The sequence below is a fragment of the Garra rufa genome, chromosome 19, assembly GCF_049309525.1.
Source record: "Garra rufa chromosome 19, GarRuf1.0, whole genome shotgun sequence".
NCBI lineage: Eukaryota > Metazoa > Chordata > Actinopteri > Cypriniformes > Cyprinidae > Garra > Garra rufa.
This window is the reverse complement of record NC_133379.1, coordinates 31,278,839-31,299,913: the sequence shown is the minus strand read 5'-3', so window position 1 is coordinate 31,299,913 and position 21,075 is coordinate 31,278,839. Positions and strand designations below refer to the sequence as shown.

Sequence of the window (21,075 nt, the reverse complement as noted above, 5' to 3'; positions counted from 1 at the left end):
CATTTAATTCAGATCAGTACTTCAGAGTGCATATTGTGAATTATTTGATTTAAATTGGAACTTTGGGTATCACAAATCATTTAATTCAGATCAGTACTTCAGAGTGCATATTGTGAATCATTTGATTTAAATTGGAACTTTGGGTATCACAAATCATTTAATTCAGATCAGTACTTCAGAGTGCATATTGTGAATTATTTGATTTAAATTGGAACTTTGGGTATCACAAATCATTTAATTCAGATTGGGACTTCAGAGTGCATATTGTGAATCATTTGATTTAAATCTGAACTTTGCGTATCACAAATCATTTAATTCATATCAGAACTTCAGAGTGCATATTGTGAATCATTTGATTTAAATTGGAACTTTGGGTATCACAAATCATCTGATTCAGATCGAGTCTTCAGAGCGATGATTTGCGATACACAAAGTTCTGATGATTCATGCTCTAAATCCTGATCTGAAATGATGGTTTGTCAATCATTAATCAGATGGGGACTTCGGCAAATCATTTGATTTAGATCAGAACTTCAAAGCGTGTATGGCGAATCATTTCTTCCAGATCAGGATTTTCAGATTTGTTTTTGTCCTAAACAAAAACCTCAAACAATTAAGATAAGACAGTAATAAAAACAAAACAAAGAAAAAACTTTTTTTTTTTTTTTTTTTAAAGAAAAGACATTGTTTGATAAGTGAGATATCTTGTGAGATAAGTGAAGTCCTTGCAAATCACAAAAGTAAGGCTTAAAAAGTTCTTGAAAATTCTGGAAATTTGTTTGAAAGTATCTGTACAAACCCTGTTACTATGTTTCTGGGCCTTGAAAGTGAGTTTCATTACTGTCTATGCAGGGTCAGAACAGATTTGGAGAAGTTTAGCATTAGTCCCTTGCTCACCAATGGATCCTCTGCACTGAATGGGTGCCGTCAGAGTGAGAGTCCAAACAGCTGATAAAAACATCATAATTATCCACAAGTAGTTCACCAACATGGAGCTTTTTACCTCACTAGATGTTAATTAAAGGATTGGAGTCGTGTGGGTTACTTGTGTTCTGCCAGCACCCCTTCACTGATAAGTGAATGTATAAGTGACGTAAATTTCTCCAAATCTGTTCTGATGAGGAAACAAACTCATTTACATCTTGGATGGCCTGAGGGTGAACAAATGTTTGGGAAATTTTAGTTACTATTGGTTTAACAGCTCACAGATTATGTAATAATTTTCACAATGTCTGTGTATCCTCTACTTTTTTCGTCAGTTTCTCGCAGAAGCAGTGAAGAGTTAAAGAGAGATCTGTCAGTTACAGACGCATCAACGCCATCAATCATGGCCTTGGGCTCGTCTTCTCCCCAGCTGTCTTTGTCGTCCAACTCCTCCTCCCCGACCGCCTCCGTCACGCCCACCACACGAGGACGTTTACGGTAAGCGGTGGACCTTCCGTGTTTTTCTGTTTGCCTCCATCTCTTTTATGTTCATCTCTGCTCTAGGGCTTCTTTTGTTGACTTTCTGGAAGACTCTTTCTCGCTGTCAGGTTTGCCAGATGTCTCTATGTTTCACACTCTATCTCTGTCTCTCTCTGTCTGCTCACTGCCGTGTTGACAGGTCAGTGTTTCGATAATGAATATCACTCGTTTGCCTCTCCTGAAACCTGACCGTGAGTCCACTGTGGCTTTTGAATAGGCCATTGGTGGAAGACGAATCATTCTGCACTTTCCTTTATTATCAGAGCATTTCCTTCTGGTCGTAGCATTAACTTACTTACTGGAAAAATCCAGCTAGAGCCAACTTCTGATGGTTGCTGGTTTTACTCAAGTGCTGGCTGAATGAAACTGGACATTTATGCACAGGGAAATTTTTGTGAAATTTTTAGGAAAATTAATTTTTTATTATTATTATTATGATATAGTGTCAGTTTTTTTTTACCCAGCATTACAGGTTATCAGTTTGCTAATTGCTGCAATTTTTAAAAATAATTATACTCATTTTTGTGTAGGTGAGATTATCTATTTTTGAGATACAGAATCAGTGATCGATTTATGAATTGTTACAGTGGCAATATCAGAAAGATTTTAAAGTTGGTGCATCTATCAGGTCAATGAATCTCGGTAGAATTTCCGCTCAAAAAATGAAGAATGGTTTTTGCTATTAAAGCTGAATCCAATACAAAGAAACTATGTTGTTAAAGTGATTGATGTCTCTCCAGAGAGGAACGGAAGGACCCTCTGTCTGCGTTAGCCAGGGAATATGGAGGATCCAAGAGGAATGCTCTGCTCAGGTGGTGCCAGAAGAAGACTGAGGGTTATCAGGTACATGTCGGGGTTTTTTTTTTTTTTTTTTTTGTATAGTCACTTGTGATATTAATAGTCAAGTGTCACATATATTGATTACAATGTTGGTGTCAGCCAATTATAGCTTTTGTTTTAAATGGTCCAATTAGGCAAATATTATGGCATTTTTATAAAATAAACATCTGCATTTGTCAATAATATTGATTATTGGTCAGAACGTGAAATTATATATGGACCTCTATTAATATTTTATATTGGGCTGAGGTAATAAAAATAAAACTTTAAATTGCAAAAAGTAAAATAAAACTCATACACGCTTAATTAGAAACTTTCTATTCCTCAAACGATTCTGAAACTTGGATTAGTTTCAACCAAAAATATTAAGCACCTGTTTGCGATATTGATAATAATCAGAAATGTTTCTATTAATAATATACATTGACCTGAGGTAATAAAAATAAAACTTCAAAATGAATTTGAGTCTTGAAATAAAAAATAAATTAAAATAATATAAAATTAAAATAACAAAACTTAGCAACTGTCTATTCATCAAAAATCCTGTATCAGTTTCAACAAAAATATTAAACAGCAGTTTCTATTAATATTATTGGCCTGAGGTAATAAAAATTAGAATTGTTTTTTTTTAATAATATATATTGGCCTGATATAATAAAAAATTAGAGAGATTTCTATTAATAATCTATATTAGCCTGAGGTTAAAAAAAATAAATTTCAAAGTGATTTTTTGAGTCTTTAAATTGAAATAAATAAACAAAACAAATAATAATAATAATAAATCCTGTGCGCACACACAAGTAGCAACTCTCTATTCATCAAAAAATCCTGACAAATGTCTCAGTTTCACCAGAAATATTAAACAGCAGTTTCTATTGATAATATATACGTATATTGGCCGGAGGTCATAACAATTAGAAATGTTTCTATTAATAACATATATTGACCTGAGGTAATAAAAATTCAAATTTCAAACTGGGAAAAGCTATAATAAAGCTAAAATAAAATAAAATAAAAAGAATGAAACTTGTGCACACACAAATAGCAACTGTCTATTCATCAAAAAATCCTGAAAATAAGTTTCAACAAAAATATTAAGCAGCAGTAATAAAAATGAGAAATGTTTCTATTAATAATATTTAAAAATGTACATTTCAAACTGAATTTTTGAGTCTTTAAATTGAAATAAATACAAATAAAAATAATAAAGCTATAATTTTTTATAAAAAAAATTTAAATGACAATTAAAAGGTATTTCAGTCAAAAACAATATTTTATAATATAACATTTTCTGTTTTTGCAATATATTTACAGCCTTAGTGAACATAAGACTTACTTCATAAACAATAAAAAAAAAATCGTAACTCCAAACTTTTGAGTGTTGTACTGTAAACTGTATGTATGTAAACCTGAGAATTTCAAAATCTGAAATTTTCAGTGTGGTCTCAACCTCATCTTGTTAAACAATAGAAACCGCTACATTATTTCAGCATAGCTTAAATTTGTAAATTCAGTTGGGCAATTTCACAGTTATCAGCATTCAGGTATTCTTGTTTAAGTGTGTTTGCTTTTTAAACGGACGTGACCATGTATAATGTACAGATTTGCCTTCTATGGCATTAACTCTTCTGCCGTCAAGCATATAAAATGTTTACCATTCAGAGAGGGTTTCAGACCATGATGTTACCATGGATTCCCATAAAAGACAGGAAGTGTGCTACATTTCTCCTGCTTCGTGCCCCATGTCACAAACAGAAAGCGTCTGAGCCAATCAGAGCATAGAAACCTTATGGGCACAGATCTGTGATTTTCCAAAATGAGCAGTTTGGAGTTTTTGTCTGTTTTATTACCTTTTATCAACTTTCAGTTTTGGTATTTCTTCTGTCTTTTTGACACCTCACTCCCAAAACCCAACGGTTTCTGTCGCCTCCTATCTCTCTGCATCTTTGTCTGTCTCTCAGTAAGTGTGCGTGTGATTGATGGTAATGTCCACCAGTGGATAAAAGCCATTTTTCACTGCATTCATTACAAGAGGCCTGGCTTCACTTGGAGTGCACTTTTTGCAGCGAGCGGGCCTCTGTTTCTCCGTTTTCAATGTGATTAGCCTAATGCTCTCTCCCCTGGGCCTTCCTGTTTTTTTTTCGCACAAGACCTCTTTTCATTAGCTGCTCGCTTTGAACACTGGCACACAAACGAGAGAGGACACGAGGAGGATGTCTCGATGTCTTCGTAACCCTCTCTCTTCACACGGTTCTGTTGTGCTGACGTTTGTTTGGCTGTGGACAACATGGCTAGAGTTTGTACTTTGAATTGTGGACAAAACTGGCTGGTGAGGAATAAAATTACAGTGAATGCTATTTTAAGGATTTACAGTTGAAGTAAAAACAAAATTGACCTTTTTAACTTCCTCAGTACATGTTCCTGGTCTTACTGTATTTATTAAATCAGTTCCTCTCAAGATAACACAGGTGTTCAAGGAAGAAAGCAGAGGTGTAGTTGAAGCCAAAAGTTTACATACACCTTGCAGAATCTGCAAAATGGTAATTATTTTACCAAAATAAGAGGGATTATAGAAAATGCTTGTTATTTTTTATTTAGTACTGACCTGAATAAGATATTTCACATAAAAGACGTTTGCATACAGTCCACAAGAGAAAATAAAAGTTGAATTTATATAAATGACCCCGTTCAAAAGTCTACATACACTTGATTCTTAATACTGTGTTGTTACTTGAATGATCCACAGCTGTTTTTTTGTTTGTCTGTTTAGTGATGGTTGTTCATGAGTCCCATGTTTGTCCTGAACAGTCAAACTGCCTGCTGTTCTTTAGAAAAATCCCTAATTCTTTTGGTTTTTTAGCATTTTTGTGTATTTGAACCATTTCCAACAATGACAGTGTGAAAATATGAATCTCAAAATCATACAGAGGACAACTGAGGGACTCAAATGCAATTATTACAGAAGGTTCAAACGCTCACTGATGCTTTAGAAATAAACATGATGCATGAAGAGCTGGGGGTGAAAACTTTTGAACAGAATGAAGATGTGTGCATTTTTAATATTGTGCCTAAATGTATATATATTTTTTCAATTAGTAGTGCTTAGATGTTTCCCAGAAGGCAAAATAAGTTCAATTTACCCTGATCTTGAAATTCCAAAAGTTTTCACCCCAGCGCCAAATGCATCATGTTTGTTTCTGAAGCATCAGTGAGCATTTTAACCTTCTGTAATAGTTGCATATGAGTCCCTCAGTTGTCCTTAATGTGAATAGATGGATCTCAAAATCCTACAGTCATTGTTGGAAAGAGTTCAAATACACACAAATGCTGAAAAGCCAAAGAATGTTTGGAACCTGAAGGATTTTTCTGAAGAACAGTTGTGTGAAAATGACAGTTTTTGTCAAAACTTTGGCCACCTCAAGGTTTTTGAGGAAAACATTCTAGGATTTTTCTCAATATAGTGGACTTCAATGGAAGCCAATGGGTTGAAGGTCCAAATTGCAGTTTCAAAAGGCTCTACACGATCCCACCCGAGGAATAGAGGGCCTTATCTTTATTCCTTTTTTTTTTTTTTTTAAATGACCGATCGTTATGCTAGATAATACTCTTATTCCTTCTCCTGGGATTGTGTAGAGCCCTTTGAAGCAGCATTGAAACTGCAGTTTGGACCATCAACCCACTGGCTCCCATTGAAGTCTACAGTATGGAGAAAATCCTGGAATGTTTTCCTCAAAAACCTGAACATGAAAGAATTCTAGCATGGATCTTGGGTGACATGGGGATAAATTATCTGGAAATTGTTATTCTGGAAGTGTACTAATTTTTTAAAGTGTGGCTGAAGTACCCTAATACATTTTGGGGACACTGACTATGAAAAAGCAGTACCACAGTCAGTGGACAGTGTGCGTGCACAGGTCTCTTGATGAAAAACAGGGCATCATTATCAGTGTGAGACCACTTTGGTCCACAGACCTGGGTCTGTTCCTGGCTCTCCATCCCCTGCTGCTGTGGCCCACTCTGATGAGCTCATCACTTCCTTCCACTCCGCTTTCTGTGGGTCGCCACAATGCTCTGCCAATTTACGCCATCCCTTTTCACGTTTACACTGGCCTGCCACATCTGATAAAGGCTGTTGCTCTTTCTTTAATATCTTTTTGTTAGAGGAAGTCGTGATAGCGTAATCTAAACGGTGCTTTTGTTTCTTTTGGGAACTCTTGAATATAGATCAGAATAATGAGTGAACAAATATCACTTCCAGTAAATTACCACCATACAGCTGTTCTGGATTCCAGATATAACAAACAAAGCACATTTTAGAATCCAAAAACAGATATAATACAAAAAACACTAGTTAATTATTCTTACATGCTGTGGTTTATTGTACCTCTTTACCATAATTACACCTATGCTATTGTTCAAAAATATGGGAACGGTAAGAAACTCTTATGCTCATCGAGGCATATCAGATCAAAAAATAAGTGAAAACGGTAATACTGCGAAATGTTATTCCAATTGAATTGTTTCCTATTTAAGCCCAGTACCACAATTGCGAGTAATAAAGTCAGAATCGCAAGATAAAAACTTGCAATTCTGAAATATAAAGCCTAGTTCTGAGGGGAATAAAGACAAATTGTACTTTTTTCCTCAGAGTTTATATCTTGCAGTTGTGACTTTTTTCCCCCTCAGAATTATGAGTTTGTATCTCGCTGTTGTGACTTTTTCCTCAGACTCGCGAGTTTATATCTCACAATTGTAACTTTTTTTGTAACAGAATTGAGTTTATATCTCACAATTGAGATTATATCTCGCAGTTGTGACTTTTTTCCTTAGAATCGTGTTTATGTCTCACAGCTGTAACTTTTTTTTGTCTCACAAATTGTCATTCTCAGAATTGTGAGTTTATATCTCACAATCAAGATTATATCTCACAACTGATTTATTTTTTCCTCAGAATTGCAAATTTATATGTCACAATTGACTTTTTCCTCACAATTGTGAGATTATATTATTATGATATTATATTATTATATCTCACAATTGATTTTTTTTTTCCTCAGAATTGCAAGTTTAGATTTTGGAATTGTGAATTTTTTTTCCCTCAGAATTGTGAGTTTAAATCTCACAATTGTACGTTTTTTTTTTTCCTCAGAATAGCGAGTTTAAAGCTTACAATTGACTTTTTTTTTCTCGGAGTTGAGTTTAAATCTCACAGTTGTTGTTTTTTTCCTCAGAATTGCAAGTTTATATCTCATAATTGTGACTTTTTTTCCTCAATTGTGAGTTTAAATCTCACTTTTTTCTCAGAATTGTGAATTTATATATTGCACTTGCAATTTTTTCTCAAAATTGTGAGTTCATATCTCACAATTGTGACTTTTTTTCTCAGAATTGCGAGAAAAAGTCACAGTTGCAGCATATAAAATCAGAATTGCGAGTTTATCTCACAATTTACTTTTTTTTCTCAGAATTGTGAGTTTAAATCTCACAATTTACCTTTTTCCTCAGAATTTATTTTTTCCCTCAGAATTGCAAGTTTACATCTCATTGTAACTTTTTTCCTCAGAATTGCGAGTTTATATCTCGCAATTGACAACTTTTCTTCAGAATTGTTCATATCTCACAATTGTGACTTTTTTTCTCAGAATTGTGAATTTATATATTGCACTTATTACTTTTTTTTTTCTCCGAATTGTAAGTTCATATCTCACAATTGTGACTTTTTTTTTTCTCAGAATTGCGAGAAAAAGTCACAGTTGCAGCATATAAAATCAGAATTGCGAGTTTATCTCACAATTTACTTTTTTTCCTCAGAATTGTGAGTTTAAATCTCACAATTTACCTTTTTCCTCAGAATTTATTTTTTCCCTCAGAATTGCAAGTTTAAATCTCAGAATTGTGACTTTTTTCCTCAGAATTGCGAGTTTAAATCTCACATTTGACTTTTTTCCTCCGAATTACAAGTTCATATCTCATAATTGTGACTTTTTTCCCCCTCAGAATTGCAAGTTTACATCTCATTGTAACTTTTTTCCTCAGAATTGCGAGTTTATATCTCGCAATTGACAACTTTTCTTCAGAATTGTTCAAATGCTCACAATTGTGACTTTTTTTCTCAGAATTGTGAATTTATATATCGCACTTATTACTTTTTTTTTTTCTCCGAATTGTAAGTTCATATCTCACAATTGTGACTTTTTTTCTCAGAATTGTAAGTTTATATCTCACAATTATGCCTTTTTTTATCAGAATTGCGAGAGAAAAAAAGTCACAGTTGCGACATATAAACTCAGAATTGCAAGTTTATATCTCACAATTCTGAGAAAGAAGAATTGTGAGATGTGAACTCGCAGTTGCAAGAAAAGTCAGAATTGTGAGATAAAAAGATAAAAAATGACATTTTTTAAATGTTTCCTATTTGAATATATTTAAAATTTTATTTATGCATGCGTTGGAAAGCTGAATTTTCAGACATTGTTCTAATATACTATTTGGCGCTCAAGAAACATTATTATTAATGCAAAAACAGCTTAATATTTTCGTGGAAACCATGATACATTTTCCAGGATTCTTTTGAAGAGCAGCATTTATTTGAAATATTTCTTGTAACCATATAAAGTCTTTACTATCACTTTGATTCATCCTTGATGAATAAAAGTATTACTTTGTTTAAAAAAATTATACTGATCTGTAACTCTTGAATGATAGTGTATATGTGCAAATGCAAATGCGAGCTGTAGATGGAGGTATTAGCTGGCATTAATAAATGCAAACCCTCATTCCTCGGTCACAACAAAACCATAAATGGCCCGCAATGAGTCGAATGGCTACTTCCGTGTATGGATTGAAGCATGTGTGAAGTATGTTGATACAGATAAGCAAGGCTGTTGAACAAACACTTCAGCACGAGGCCAGACTGTCAGTAAGCGAATGTGAACAAGCAGGTGAACACTGTTCCTAGAACAGCATTAAAGTTCAGTTCTCAGTGCGTGAGAACAGTTGGATGGCAACAGCATACCCAGAATGCATCTCATCTATTAAGTTCTAGGTAATGAATAGCCTTTTGTAACCATATATTTTATTTCTGAAATGGTCATTACTTTACCGTTTCCGATTCTGAAAAAACCTACACCTAAAGAATCTGACATTCATTTTCATATATTGAGTGCAAAATTTAGCTAAATATTGTATAGTGTTCATGCTCAGTAATATGGCCTTATCTGTCTAAAATCACTCAATAGGCAAAATATTTACTAAACAAACAAACAATGTAATGCTTACGTGTGTAGCAAGATAACATTGTTTAATCTATACATCTCCAAATAACACAGGCGTGCTTAATTGTATGAAAAGCAATATGTCCAACGTTTCTGTAAACATTGAAAAAAGACATTTATTTGTGTCAAGATTTACAGCTGTGGCTCTTAACTACAACCATAATGTCACAGGGACACCGAAAGATTCACGGCTTCATCAGTCCCTCTGAATCACCCACCCAATTCCCTCAGTTCATCTACTGAAATTGTAATTATTGATCTTTTTTCTCCCCCTTCTCACAAACATCCAGAACATCGACATCACCAACTTCAGCAGCAGCTGGAATGATGGGCTCGCTTTTTGTGCCATTCTTCACACCTATCTACCGGCACATATACCTTACAACGAGCTCAACAGCCAGGACAAGGTCTGTACACTCGCACACGTAAGACAAAAACAGAGTGAATTCAGGTAAATTGGACAACTTTTGTGGAAATTTGGCCCAGTTTATTTGAATGTACTCTATGTTTACACCAAACCCATATTTTAGAGAAGATTTTCAGTTCTTCCTGCTTGTTTTGCAGAGGCGAAATTTCACTTTGGCCTTCCAGGCAGCAGAAAGCGTAGGAATTAAATCGACACTGGTGAGTTTAATATGAATGTCACAGCTAATGAATGTGCCTCAGAACCTAATTAAAAATTAATATTTTCATTCAAGCAAGGATGCCTTAAATTGATCAAAGGTGACAGTAAAGACATTTATAATGTTACAAAAGATGTTGATTTCAAATAGATGTGCTTCTTTTGTGCTTTTCGGTCATCATGGAAGAAATTTATCACAGTTTCCACAAAAATATTAAGCACCACAATTGTTTTCGTCACTGATAATAATAATCAGCATAGTAGAAGATTTCTGAAGCATCGTGTGACACTGGAAACTGGAGTAATGATGCTAAAAATTCAGCTTTGTGTCACAGGAATAAATTATTTTTTAAAACCTGTTCAACTAAACAACTGTGGTTATAAATTGTAATAATAATATTTCACAATATTACTGTTTTTGCTTTGCATATTTTAGATGCATTTTAATAACTTTCCAGTCAGAGGAAGAGATTATTTATTAATAATCTTCTTTCCCGTAACATTAGTAAATGTTTTCCTGATTTTGCTCTCCACCCTGTTAGCAAATACTATTTGCAGCTGTAAAACATTAATGCAACCAACTATGACATAATTTCCTTGACATTACATCTCATATTGAGCAATATTCATCTATGAATACTTTATAAGCATCAGTGCTCCTTCTGAGCTTTTCCTTTTAGATTATTTATTCATTTTTTTGTATGAAAGTCCTTCCACCCTGTCATGCTGCATGTCATTACCCTGATAGCACTCATACATCTTGGAGACATCTATTTGACGTCTGCATTTACATCTGTAAGACATCTGCAAGACGTAGTTTGCTCATCTGCAATACGTCTATTGGATGTTTCCTATCGGATGTCAAATAGACGTCTATTAGATGTCTTTAAGATGTTTATGAATTAGAATGGATGTAAAAGTGACATCTTACAGACGTCTGCCAGACGTTTGTACACAGCAGATGCTTTCCAGATCAAGAGCTCTTTAACAGACATCTTGCAGACGTACTTGTGCCATACCATTCATTTTCTAGAAATATCACAGGGTTTGTACAAGGTGCTTGAAGTGCTTGAATTTGACTTTAACTGGAAACCTTTAAAAATAGCAATATTCCTGAAGAGGTACTTGACTTATTGAAAGACAATGTATCTATGAAATAAGTGTTTAATTTTGTCAATAAGCACATATCTTTTCATGCAAAATTCATGCAATTTAAAAAAAACGACATACCTTTTTTGCTTATTTCAGTTAATGTCAGAAAACAATTGAGCTTAGCCAGTAGTAGTAATGACAGTGTTGTGTAAACATGGCTGAAGATGCGAAAAGAGGAACAGATTAACCAAATTAATTGAGTCAATCACGCTGGAACCGCTCTGATTGATTCAAACTTATGACTTCGATCATTCATTTAAAGCGATCTACTAGCAAAAATCAGATCAAATTAAGAGCCATTCATTTTCAAATTCCAACATCACTTGCAAATGATTTTAAAAAGCATGTAATGATGGGAGAAAGAATCATTTGATTCAAGGACTTCTGAGTGATTTGATTTAGATCTGAATGGGTTCATGAATCATTTTGCTAATTGAATTCTAGTACAAATCAAATGATTCGCGATATGTGATTTGAAGTCCCAATCTAAGTCAAATGATTTGCGATCCGCGATCCAAGTCCTGATCTGAAATGATGGTTCATGAATCATTATTCAGATCGGGACGTCAGAGCGCAGATCATGAATTATTTGATTGAGATCTGGACTTCGGTGCGGGTTCGCAAATCATTTGTTTCATATCAGGATTTTGAAGCAGATTTTTTTTTTCTTAAACAGTAGACAACATCAATCCATTAAAGCAGTACAGTTATAAAAACAAAACAAAGTATACACAAATACCCTTAATAAAATTAACCGTGGTTTTACTATAGTAAGTGTAGTATACTTTGTAATACTTTACTAAGTAATACTTTAGTAGTAATACTTTGCATGCTTTTTATTCTATTTCTCTTTTTTTTAGAATTTGAAAGATAAGGCATTGTTTGACAAGTAAGGTCTCTGAAGTCCTGATCTGAAATGATGGTTCATGAATCGTTATTCAGATCAGGACATCTGAGCGTGGATTGTGAATCATTTGATTTAAATCGAAACTTTGGAGCGGGTTTGACAATCTTTTGCTTCGGATCGGAACTTAGGAGCGCAGATCATGAATTATTTGATTGAGATCTGGACTTCGGTGCGGGTTCGCAAATCATTTATTTCATATCAGGATTTTGAAGCAATTTCGCAAAAAAAAATTGCAGATTTTTTTTCCTTCACAGTTTTCCCCGCAGTTTTGACTTTTTCCTATAAATTGAAATTGAATTGAGTTTTTCTCTCGCATTTGACTTTTTTCTTTAAAATTGAGTTTGTATCTCGCAATTGTGACTTTTTTTTTCTTCGAAATGTGAGTTTGTGTCTTGCAATTGTGACTTTTTTTTACTCAGAATTGCTAGTTTGTATCTCGCAGTTATGACTTTTTCTCCGAATTGTGAGTTTGTATCTCGGAACTGTGACCTTTTTTCTTTAGAATTGAGTTTTCCTCAGAATTGTGAGTTTATATCTCGCAATTGTGACTTTGTTTCCTCAGAATTGCAGGTATGAATCTCCCAGTAGTGACCTTTTCCTCAGAATTAAGTTTTCCTCAGAATTGCGAGTTTATATCTCGCAGTTGACGTTTTTCCTCAAAATTTATTGTATCTCGCAATTGTGACTTTTTTTAAAAACTCAATTCTGAGAAAAACTCAATTCTAAGGAAAAAAAGTCACAATTGCAAGATACAAACCATTCTGAGGAAAAACGTCAACTTCGAGATATAAACTCACAATTCTGAGAAAAAGTCATAATTGCTAGATATAAACTCAAAATATAAACTCAATTCTATTTCGCAATTATGACTTTTATCTCCGAATTGTGAGTTTATATCTCACAATTGTGACTTTTCCTCAGAATTGCAGGTATGAATCTCCCAGTTGTGACCTTTTCTGACAATTCTGAGGAAAACTTAATTTTAAGAAAAAAAGTCACAGTTGCAAGATACAAACCATTCTGAGGAAAAACGTCAACTGCGAAATATCAACTGATTCTGAGGAAAAACGTCAACTGCAAGATATAAACTCACAATTCTGAGCAAAAAAGTCAGTTGCGAGTTATAAACTTGCAATTCTGAGGAAAACTCAATTCTGCGAAAAAGTCACATTTTCGAGATACAAACTCACAATTCTGAGAAAAAAGTCATAATTGCGAGATACAAACTCACAATTCTGAGGAAAACTCAATTCTATCTCGCAATTGACTTTTTTTCTCAGAATTGTGAGTTTATATCTCGCAATGAGACTTTTTTTTTCTCGCAGAATTGCTAGTTTGTATCTCGCAGTTGACTTTTTCCTCAGAATTGTTTGTGTCTCGCAGTTGACTTTCTCCTGATCTGAAATGATTCATGTATGGTTCATAAATCATTACGGATTGTGGATAATGTGATGTAAATCTGAATTCCGGAGCGGGTTTGCAAATCTTTTACTTCGGATCGGAACTTAGGAGCGCAGAGCGTGAATTATTTGATTATTTCATTTGTTACATTTCAGAGTGATTTCGCAAATCTTTTTTCCAGATTTTTTTTTTCTTAAACAGTAGACAACATCAAACCATTAAAGCAATACAGTTATAAAAACAAAACAAAGTATACACAAATACAATACCCTTAATAAAATTAACCGTGGTTTTACTATAGTAAGTGTAGTATACTTTCTAATACTTTACTAAGTAGTACTTTAGTAGTAATACTTTGCATGTTTTTTATTTTTTTTTAGAATTTGAAAGATAAGACATTGTTTGACTAGTAAGGTCTCTGAAGTCCTTGAAAATCAAAAACATTATCTGTACGAACCCTAATATTGGCTGGTAAAATCATCTAAGAAAACTTTTTTGTTTTGTCTTGTTGCAGTGTAAAATATCTGAAACAAAAAATTTTATGAGTGCATTAAAAAGGCCAGAGCATACAAAGAATTCCCTATTTAAGTTTTTGTATAAATAGATGAGTAGTAATATCACTTTATTTAGCCGTTTCAGTGGAGAAAATATGTTCTCTCTCTTGAGAAGTGGCAGCAGCATTTAATTCAGCAGCTGTTATTAATTTAATGCTTTCATAAAGCTGTGTTTGCAGTAAAACCTAGCCTTGTATCTGCTAGACTTGCTATAACAGCTGTGCTGTTTGCTCTTTTTGCTCAACACACTGTGGCAAGATACTTGTGTAACACCACATAGGTTGACACAAACATGATGTTATTTTCTGACCAATTCCTCTTGCCTTCCCACATGTGACTCATTCTCTCTGTCTGCAGGACATTGGTGAAATGGTGCACACAGAAAGACCCGACTGGCAGAGTGTCATGACCTACGTGACGGCCATCTATAAGTATTTCGAGACCTGAGAATCTTCTCAAACGGCTGCTCAATCGGCAGCTGCATTCTTACCTCGGTTCGCCTTCCTTGCTTTGGAACGCTGCTCCCAAGATTTCCCAGATGCCTTAGCTGCGAATGAGGAAAGCTTGAACGACTCACCCACTCACCAACTTACAATTCTTCAGTGTTTTCCTAAAAAAAAACCCGCAGAAAGAGGCCAGATCCTACTAAGCTTCTCTAAACAGCAGGGCGTTTGAAGAAAAGAGGGAAGTTGGGGATCATGAGCCAGAAACTTCTTTTAAAAACATTGCCACACTATTTAAGGTGCCAAACGAGTTACTAAAATGTGTCTCAGAACACAAATGCCTTTGAAAGCTGCCTTGTTTTATAGTTTTGTCATAAGGGTGCCCTCTCTATGCCATTATAGGTCTTGGATTATCAGTATTTATTCCAAAGAGTGACGCCACAACAGGCTTCGCCCACAGAAATGGTGTTTTTTGTGTTTTCCTTAGCCTGAATAAGCTCAAATCTTTCTTGTTTGATTTATTTTGTGTTTTCTAATAAGATAAAAAGACAGAGCTGCTTAAAAATAAAAAAGTTCATGAAAATCTGCTGAAGATTGACTCCCCCGCAGGGCATCTAAGATCAGAACAGATTTGGATAAATTTTGCATTGTTACTGTGGATGGGTGCCGTCAGAATGGACGTGTTTCTCACAAACACATTTTTTGACTTCTCAGGATGTTAATTGATGTACTGGAGTCATGTGGATTATTGCGATGTTTTTATCAGCTGTTTGGACTCTCATTCTGACGGCACCCATTCACAGCAAGTGATGTAATACTATTTAAGAGTACATTTCCAGCAAATTTTAAGCATTTTTGGCTGAACTATTCCTTTAACATTCAACCTAGATGTGTTGATATCATAACATTTCTACGTTTCATACACTAAACGAAAGCTAATTATGAACCTAATATGAAACTGTTTGGTTTTTCCTCAGTGCTACTTTCCATCACTGAAAATGTTGCAAGTTGTTTTTTTAGTTTGAAATATCAGCACAAATGAAATGCATGCTTGTTTTCTTTTTTACAGGATATTTTTTCAGCATTTCAGTAATTTTTGTCTACGCACTACTAATCCTTTATTTGACACGTAAAGCCAGCTGGGTTCTGGAAGCTTGCTGATTCAGATTGAGTTTGTCTTAAGGGTGTAAAAGCACAAATAAAAAAGGCTGAATGTGTATCCACTGATATGAAATGTGAAACAAGACGACTACAATCCATCCATCATGGTAAAATCATGCATCGTACGTTCTACTGTACGTCTGTCAAAGATAAGCCTCCGCACACAAAACCGAAGCCTTACATGGAAAAGGAAAAGCCAATAGCACAATTGATGTTTTAGGTAAACTGTTTTCAATGCACTGCTGTTTTAATATGTTTGCTTTGTTTTGTGGCGAGTTTGCCAATTCAGGACATCTTTGAAGGGATCAAGTGAGTTCAAAACAGTTCAAAGTGAATTTTATGTCAAGGGCGAGTTACGAGAGCTATAATTTATTCCATTTAAGCTACAGAGAGCTCTGTCGTGTTTTAAATGATAGATTTTGTTTGAGAGGCCTCTGTGGTGTATTGTTTTGTTTATATGTGGAAATGTCATTGACACTGACCTAGAAAAGGTCAGAAGTGACGAGGAGTATTTTTGTTTGGATCTTCTTGTGAGAATGACCTAATCATATAGAGTTTAATATGAAGATTTTGATTTGAACCAAATCTTTTTGTGCTAAAACATGCCATAGTTCATATTTGTCTAAATCCTGGAATGACTTTTTAACTCTACAGATACTGTTCCACGAATAAAGATTCCTAGAGCACTGTATGACATGTTAAAAATAAAGTAAGGTTTCCTGTAAGCAAGGTTTTGTGAGAACAATATTTGTGTGCACAAATACAGTCTGATATTTTCAAAAGTGTTCAGTGTGTTGATTTTATGTGTGAATGGGTAAAAATTTACACTTTGCACAACCAAAATAAGAGGGATCATACAAAATGCATGTTATGTTTTATTTAGTACTGACCTGAATAAGATATTACACCCAAAAGATGTTTATATATAGTCTACAAGAGAAAAAAAATAGTTGACCCCGTTCAAAAGTTTTGTTTAGTCATAGTTGTTTATGAGTCTCTTAAAAAATCCTTCAGGTCCCACAAATTCTTTGGTTTTTCAGCATTTTTGAGTATTTGAACCCTTTCTAACAATGACTGTATGATTTTGAGATCCATCTTTTCACACTGAGGACAACTGAGAGACTCATATGCAACTATTACAGAAGGTTCAAATGCTCACGAATGCTTCAGATGGAAAAACGATGCATTAAGAGCTGGGGGTGAACACTTTTCAACAGAATGAAGATTTGTACGTTTTTCTTATTTTGCCTAAATATCTTTTTTTTTTTTTTTCATGTTGTCATGCCCTTCAGAAGATACTTGCATGTTTTCCAGAAGACAAAATAAGTGCAATCAACTTCAAATTTCAAAAGTTTTCACCCCCTGGCTCTTAATGCATCGTTTTTCTTTTGGAGCATCAGTGAGTGTTTGAACCTTCTATAACAGTTGCATATGAGTCCCTCAGTTGTTCTCAGTATAAAAAGACGGATCTTAAAGTCATACAGTCATGGTTGGAAAGGGTTTAAATCCACAAAACTGTATTTCAGGACAAACAAGGGACTCATGAACAGCTACCACTACAAAAAATGAACACAGCTGTGGATCATTCAGGTAACAACACAGTATTAAGAATCATGCGTGTGTAAACTTTTGACCAGGGTCATTTTAATAAGTTCTTATTTTCTCTTGTGGATTTGGTCAGTACTAAATAAAAAATAACATGCATTTTGTATGATTCTTTTTATTTTGCTAAAATAATTACCATTTTGCAGTTTCTGCAAGGTGTATGAAAACGTTTGACTTCAACTGTATTCTATTATAATGACTGAAATGTTTGTCGTAATGAGGGTTATCATCATAAACTAAAACTGAAATGATTAAAATCCTAATAAAATATAAATAGGTGAAAAGCCTCAAATAAATATATAAAATAGATATATAAAAAAATAAAAGCTAATTTAAATGACTAATAATACTAAATTAACACTGCGTTTAACACCCCTCTCAAGCCATTTTCTTCCTAAATATCACTCATGTTTATTTAAACATTGATGTATTGATATATTGATTTCTTTTTGGTCCTTGGGGTCATTCCTGGCACCTGTAAACAATTACTTTTACGCTACATAAATTCAGCGCATTTCTGCTAGGCTTGCGCAGGTTTGTCCTTCTAGAACCGAAATGTTAAATCCAAGACACTTTTGTACACAGACAAACTCACACACCACTGTTTTAAATTAACCTGGAAGTATGTAGGTTAATCAAAGGGGTCATGAGGATGTACAATGGATGATAAACTAAATTTCTTATTTTTTTTATTTTTTTAAACACAACCTTTCCTGGAAGTCCTGCATAGCATTTATGGGAAGAAACAGAGATGGAAAAAATCATCTAAGCTACCCCATGTCTTGTGGAAAGAAAGAAGTGAGCCAGCAGAAAAGGTCTATTTAAACAGCTGTACTTAAGAACTTCCTCTAAATACTAAAATAACCTTTCATTTTCACACCGATTGTGTCTGGCTCTCTGAGGTAAGCGTCTATATTTGTGGCGAAGGCTCTCTGCATACATAAACAAGGCTGTGGCTAGTAAAAGGTGAGTATGGAGGCTGTGATTTGATTTACTGAAGGGCCACAAAAAAGTCTCGGGCTTATGTATTAGATCCAAAACATTAAGAAATGTCATTGCAGTGTGTGCTGCGTGCTTTAATGAAGTCCTTGGCGGGTGGACCTCAGCCTCTGGTTTGTTGATTACATACATTTATCTTCATGTGGCCCTGAGGTGAAGCAGGATGTTTCGGCGGTACGTGAGAAACCACACAACCTCACGGTACCCATCAGGTCCCTCGCTTCCTTATACTCACGTACGTTTACATCAGCCGTTGTACTGTCCGCGTACTTTTCACATTGGCCTCGCTTGCGATGAAAAAGCATAGCTACAAACTTAAACATTCTAACTAAATGCCTCGGATAAAATATCGTTTGTAAAAATTCAATCGTGTTCGTGTAAACGTCAGATAACGTCAGATCAAAAATATAATTTTTTCTAATGTCATTGTAAAAGATTATCTGCACTGTTATCTCAAAACACTAAGTAGGCTACACTAAAAGTAAAAATTAAAATAATACTAATAACGTTAAGCCCACCATAGTAACAATGTAGGTCAAATCAATATAGCCAGTTGTTATTCTTGGCTAAATAATTTTCTTACGTAGGCTACTTACGCACGAACGTACATATTGATTGATTGATTGATTGTGACATTCATTTTCATGTGTAGCCTATTTAATATATGTAATGTAATGTTTCTAGGTTTTGATGTATTGTTATTTATTCAATTTTTTGTTTTATATATATATATATATATATATATATATATATATATATATATATATATATATATATATATATAAACACAGCGTTGTGTTTTAGTGTTAATTGAAATGTCCTGGTAGAAAATTACAACTACATTTTACTCTCTTTTTTTCTTTAAACAGTGTATAATGATTGTATTTATTTATTTATTTATTTATTTGGTGTAACATTCATTTTCATAAAAAAATCATATGTTTTGAAATATTATGTTATTAGGTTTTGATTTATTGTTATTTATTTTATTTTATTTTCCCCTATATTTCTATTTTTTTTTAATTTGTTTATTCTTTGTTTATATATAGCGTTGTGTTGTGGGGTTAACGGAAATGTCCTACATTTTCCTCTTTTTTATTTTATTTTATTTTTATTTATTATTAAGTTTTTTATTTTTTATACATTTATTTATATATTCTTTGCTGTTATATATTTTTATATATTATTATATATTTTATTTTATTTGTTTTATTATTTATGATATGGTTTTTATGATATTATTTTATTTTTCCTATATTCCTATTTTTATGTATTTTTTTAAATTATTTATTTATTTTTTAATCTTTGCTGTTTTATATTTTTTTTATTTATTAAATTATTTTGTTTTATTTATTTATTTGTTTATGATAGTGTTTTATGATATGGTATTTATTATATTTATTTTATTTTTCCTGTTTTGCTATTTTTATTTATTTATATGTTATTATTTAATCTTTGCAGTTATATTTTTTATTTTATTTATTACAAATATTTTTGTTTTTTATTTATTTAGTTATTTGATAGTGGTTTATGATATGGTATTTGTTATATTTATTTTATTTTTCCTATATTACTATTTTTATTTATTTATATGTTATTATTTAATATTTGATGTTATATATTTTTATTTTATTTATTACAAATATTTTTGTTTTATTTATTTTGTTATTTGATAGTGTTTTATGATATGGTATTTATGATATTTATTTTATTTTTCCTATATTACTATTTTTATTTATTTATGTTATTATTTAATATTTTTATTTAATTTATTACAATTATTTTAGCTTTATTTATTTTGTTATTTGATAGTGTTTTATGATATGGTATTTAGGATATTTATTTTATTTTTCCTATATTTGTATGTTTGTTTTTTATGTTATTATTTAGTGTTTGCTGTTATATATGTTTATTCTGTTTATTATAATTATTTTTGTTTCATTTATTTTGTTATTTATGATAGTGTTTTATGATACAGTATTTTATTTTTCCTGTTTTCCTATTTTTATTTATTTAATTAATCTTTGCTGTTGTATTTTTTTATTATTAAAATTATTTTTGTTGTATTTATTGTGTTATTTTTTTATATTGTTTTATGCTATGGTGATTATAATATTTATTTTTAATTTTTCCTGTTCCTTTATTTATTTATTATTTAATATTTCATTGTAAAATTCATTCATTCTTTCTTTCTTTTAGGTTTAACGACAATGGCCTGGTAAAAAAAATTACAGTGTATATTTTTTAACAGTGTATATTTATTTTATTAAAACAGTACATGTTTTATTTATTTATACAGTCTTTGCAGTCATATATATATATTTTTTTAATTTAAATTATTTCAGTTTCATTTATTTGGTTATTTATGATAGTGTGCCTGCTAATCCATCTTAACTTTTATTGTAACGGTAAGGACTTTGAAGAATGACAGTATGACAGCATGATGAACTAGTTACCACCCACAATGGCGTTGTAGGGAGGGAAACATCATGTTTAATGTACTTTGCATAGCTCGAATAGATCAAACCACAAAAACCAATCGGGCGAGCGTCTCTTTTTCTCACAGCGCGTGAGTGCCACTGTGAAAGCGCGCGCACTTGTCTGTGGTCACCACAACTCCACAGAGCGGAGGGGAGCTGCAGCTCAACACGCC

At 33.0% G+C, this 21,075-nt stretch overlaps 1 protein-coding gene across 1 annotated transcript in view; it reads left to right on the top strand.

Annotated features, from left to right (window-relative positions):
• specc1lb (sperm antigen with calponin homology and coiled-coil domains 1-like b) overlaps positions 1 to 16,580 on the top strand; it is a 39,364-nt gene extending 22,784 nt beyond the window's left edge. Inside the window, exons 12-16 of the mRNA XM_073824024.1 lie at positions 1,260 to 1,422; positions 2,205 to 2,307; positions 9,869 to 9,985; positions 10,143 to 10,202; positions 14,572 to 16,580. Coding sequence (XP_073680125.1) covers positions 1,260 to 1,422; positions 2,205 to 2,307; positions 9,869 to 9,985; positions 10,143 to 10,202; positions 14,572 to 14,661 — 533 coding nt within the window. The 3' untranslated portion in view covers positions 14,662 to 16,580. The remainder of the gene's footprint in view (positions 1 to 1,259; positions 1,423 to 2,204; positions 2,308 to 9,868; positions 9,986 to 10,142; positions 10,203 to 14,571) is intronic.
• Positions 16,581 to 21,075: the final 4,495 nt, after the last annotated feature.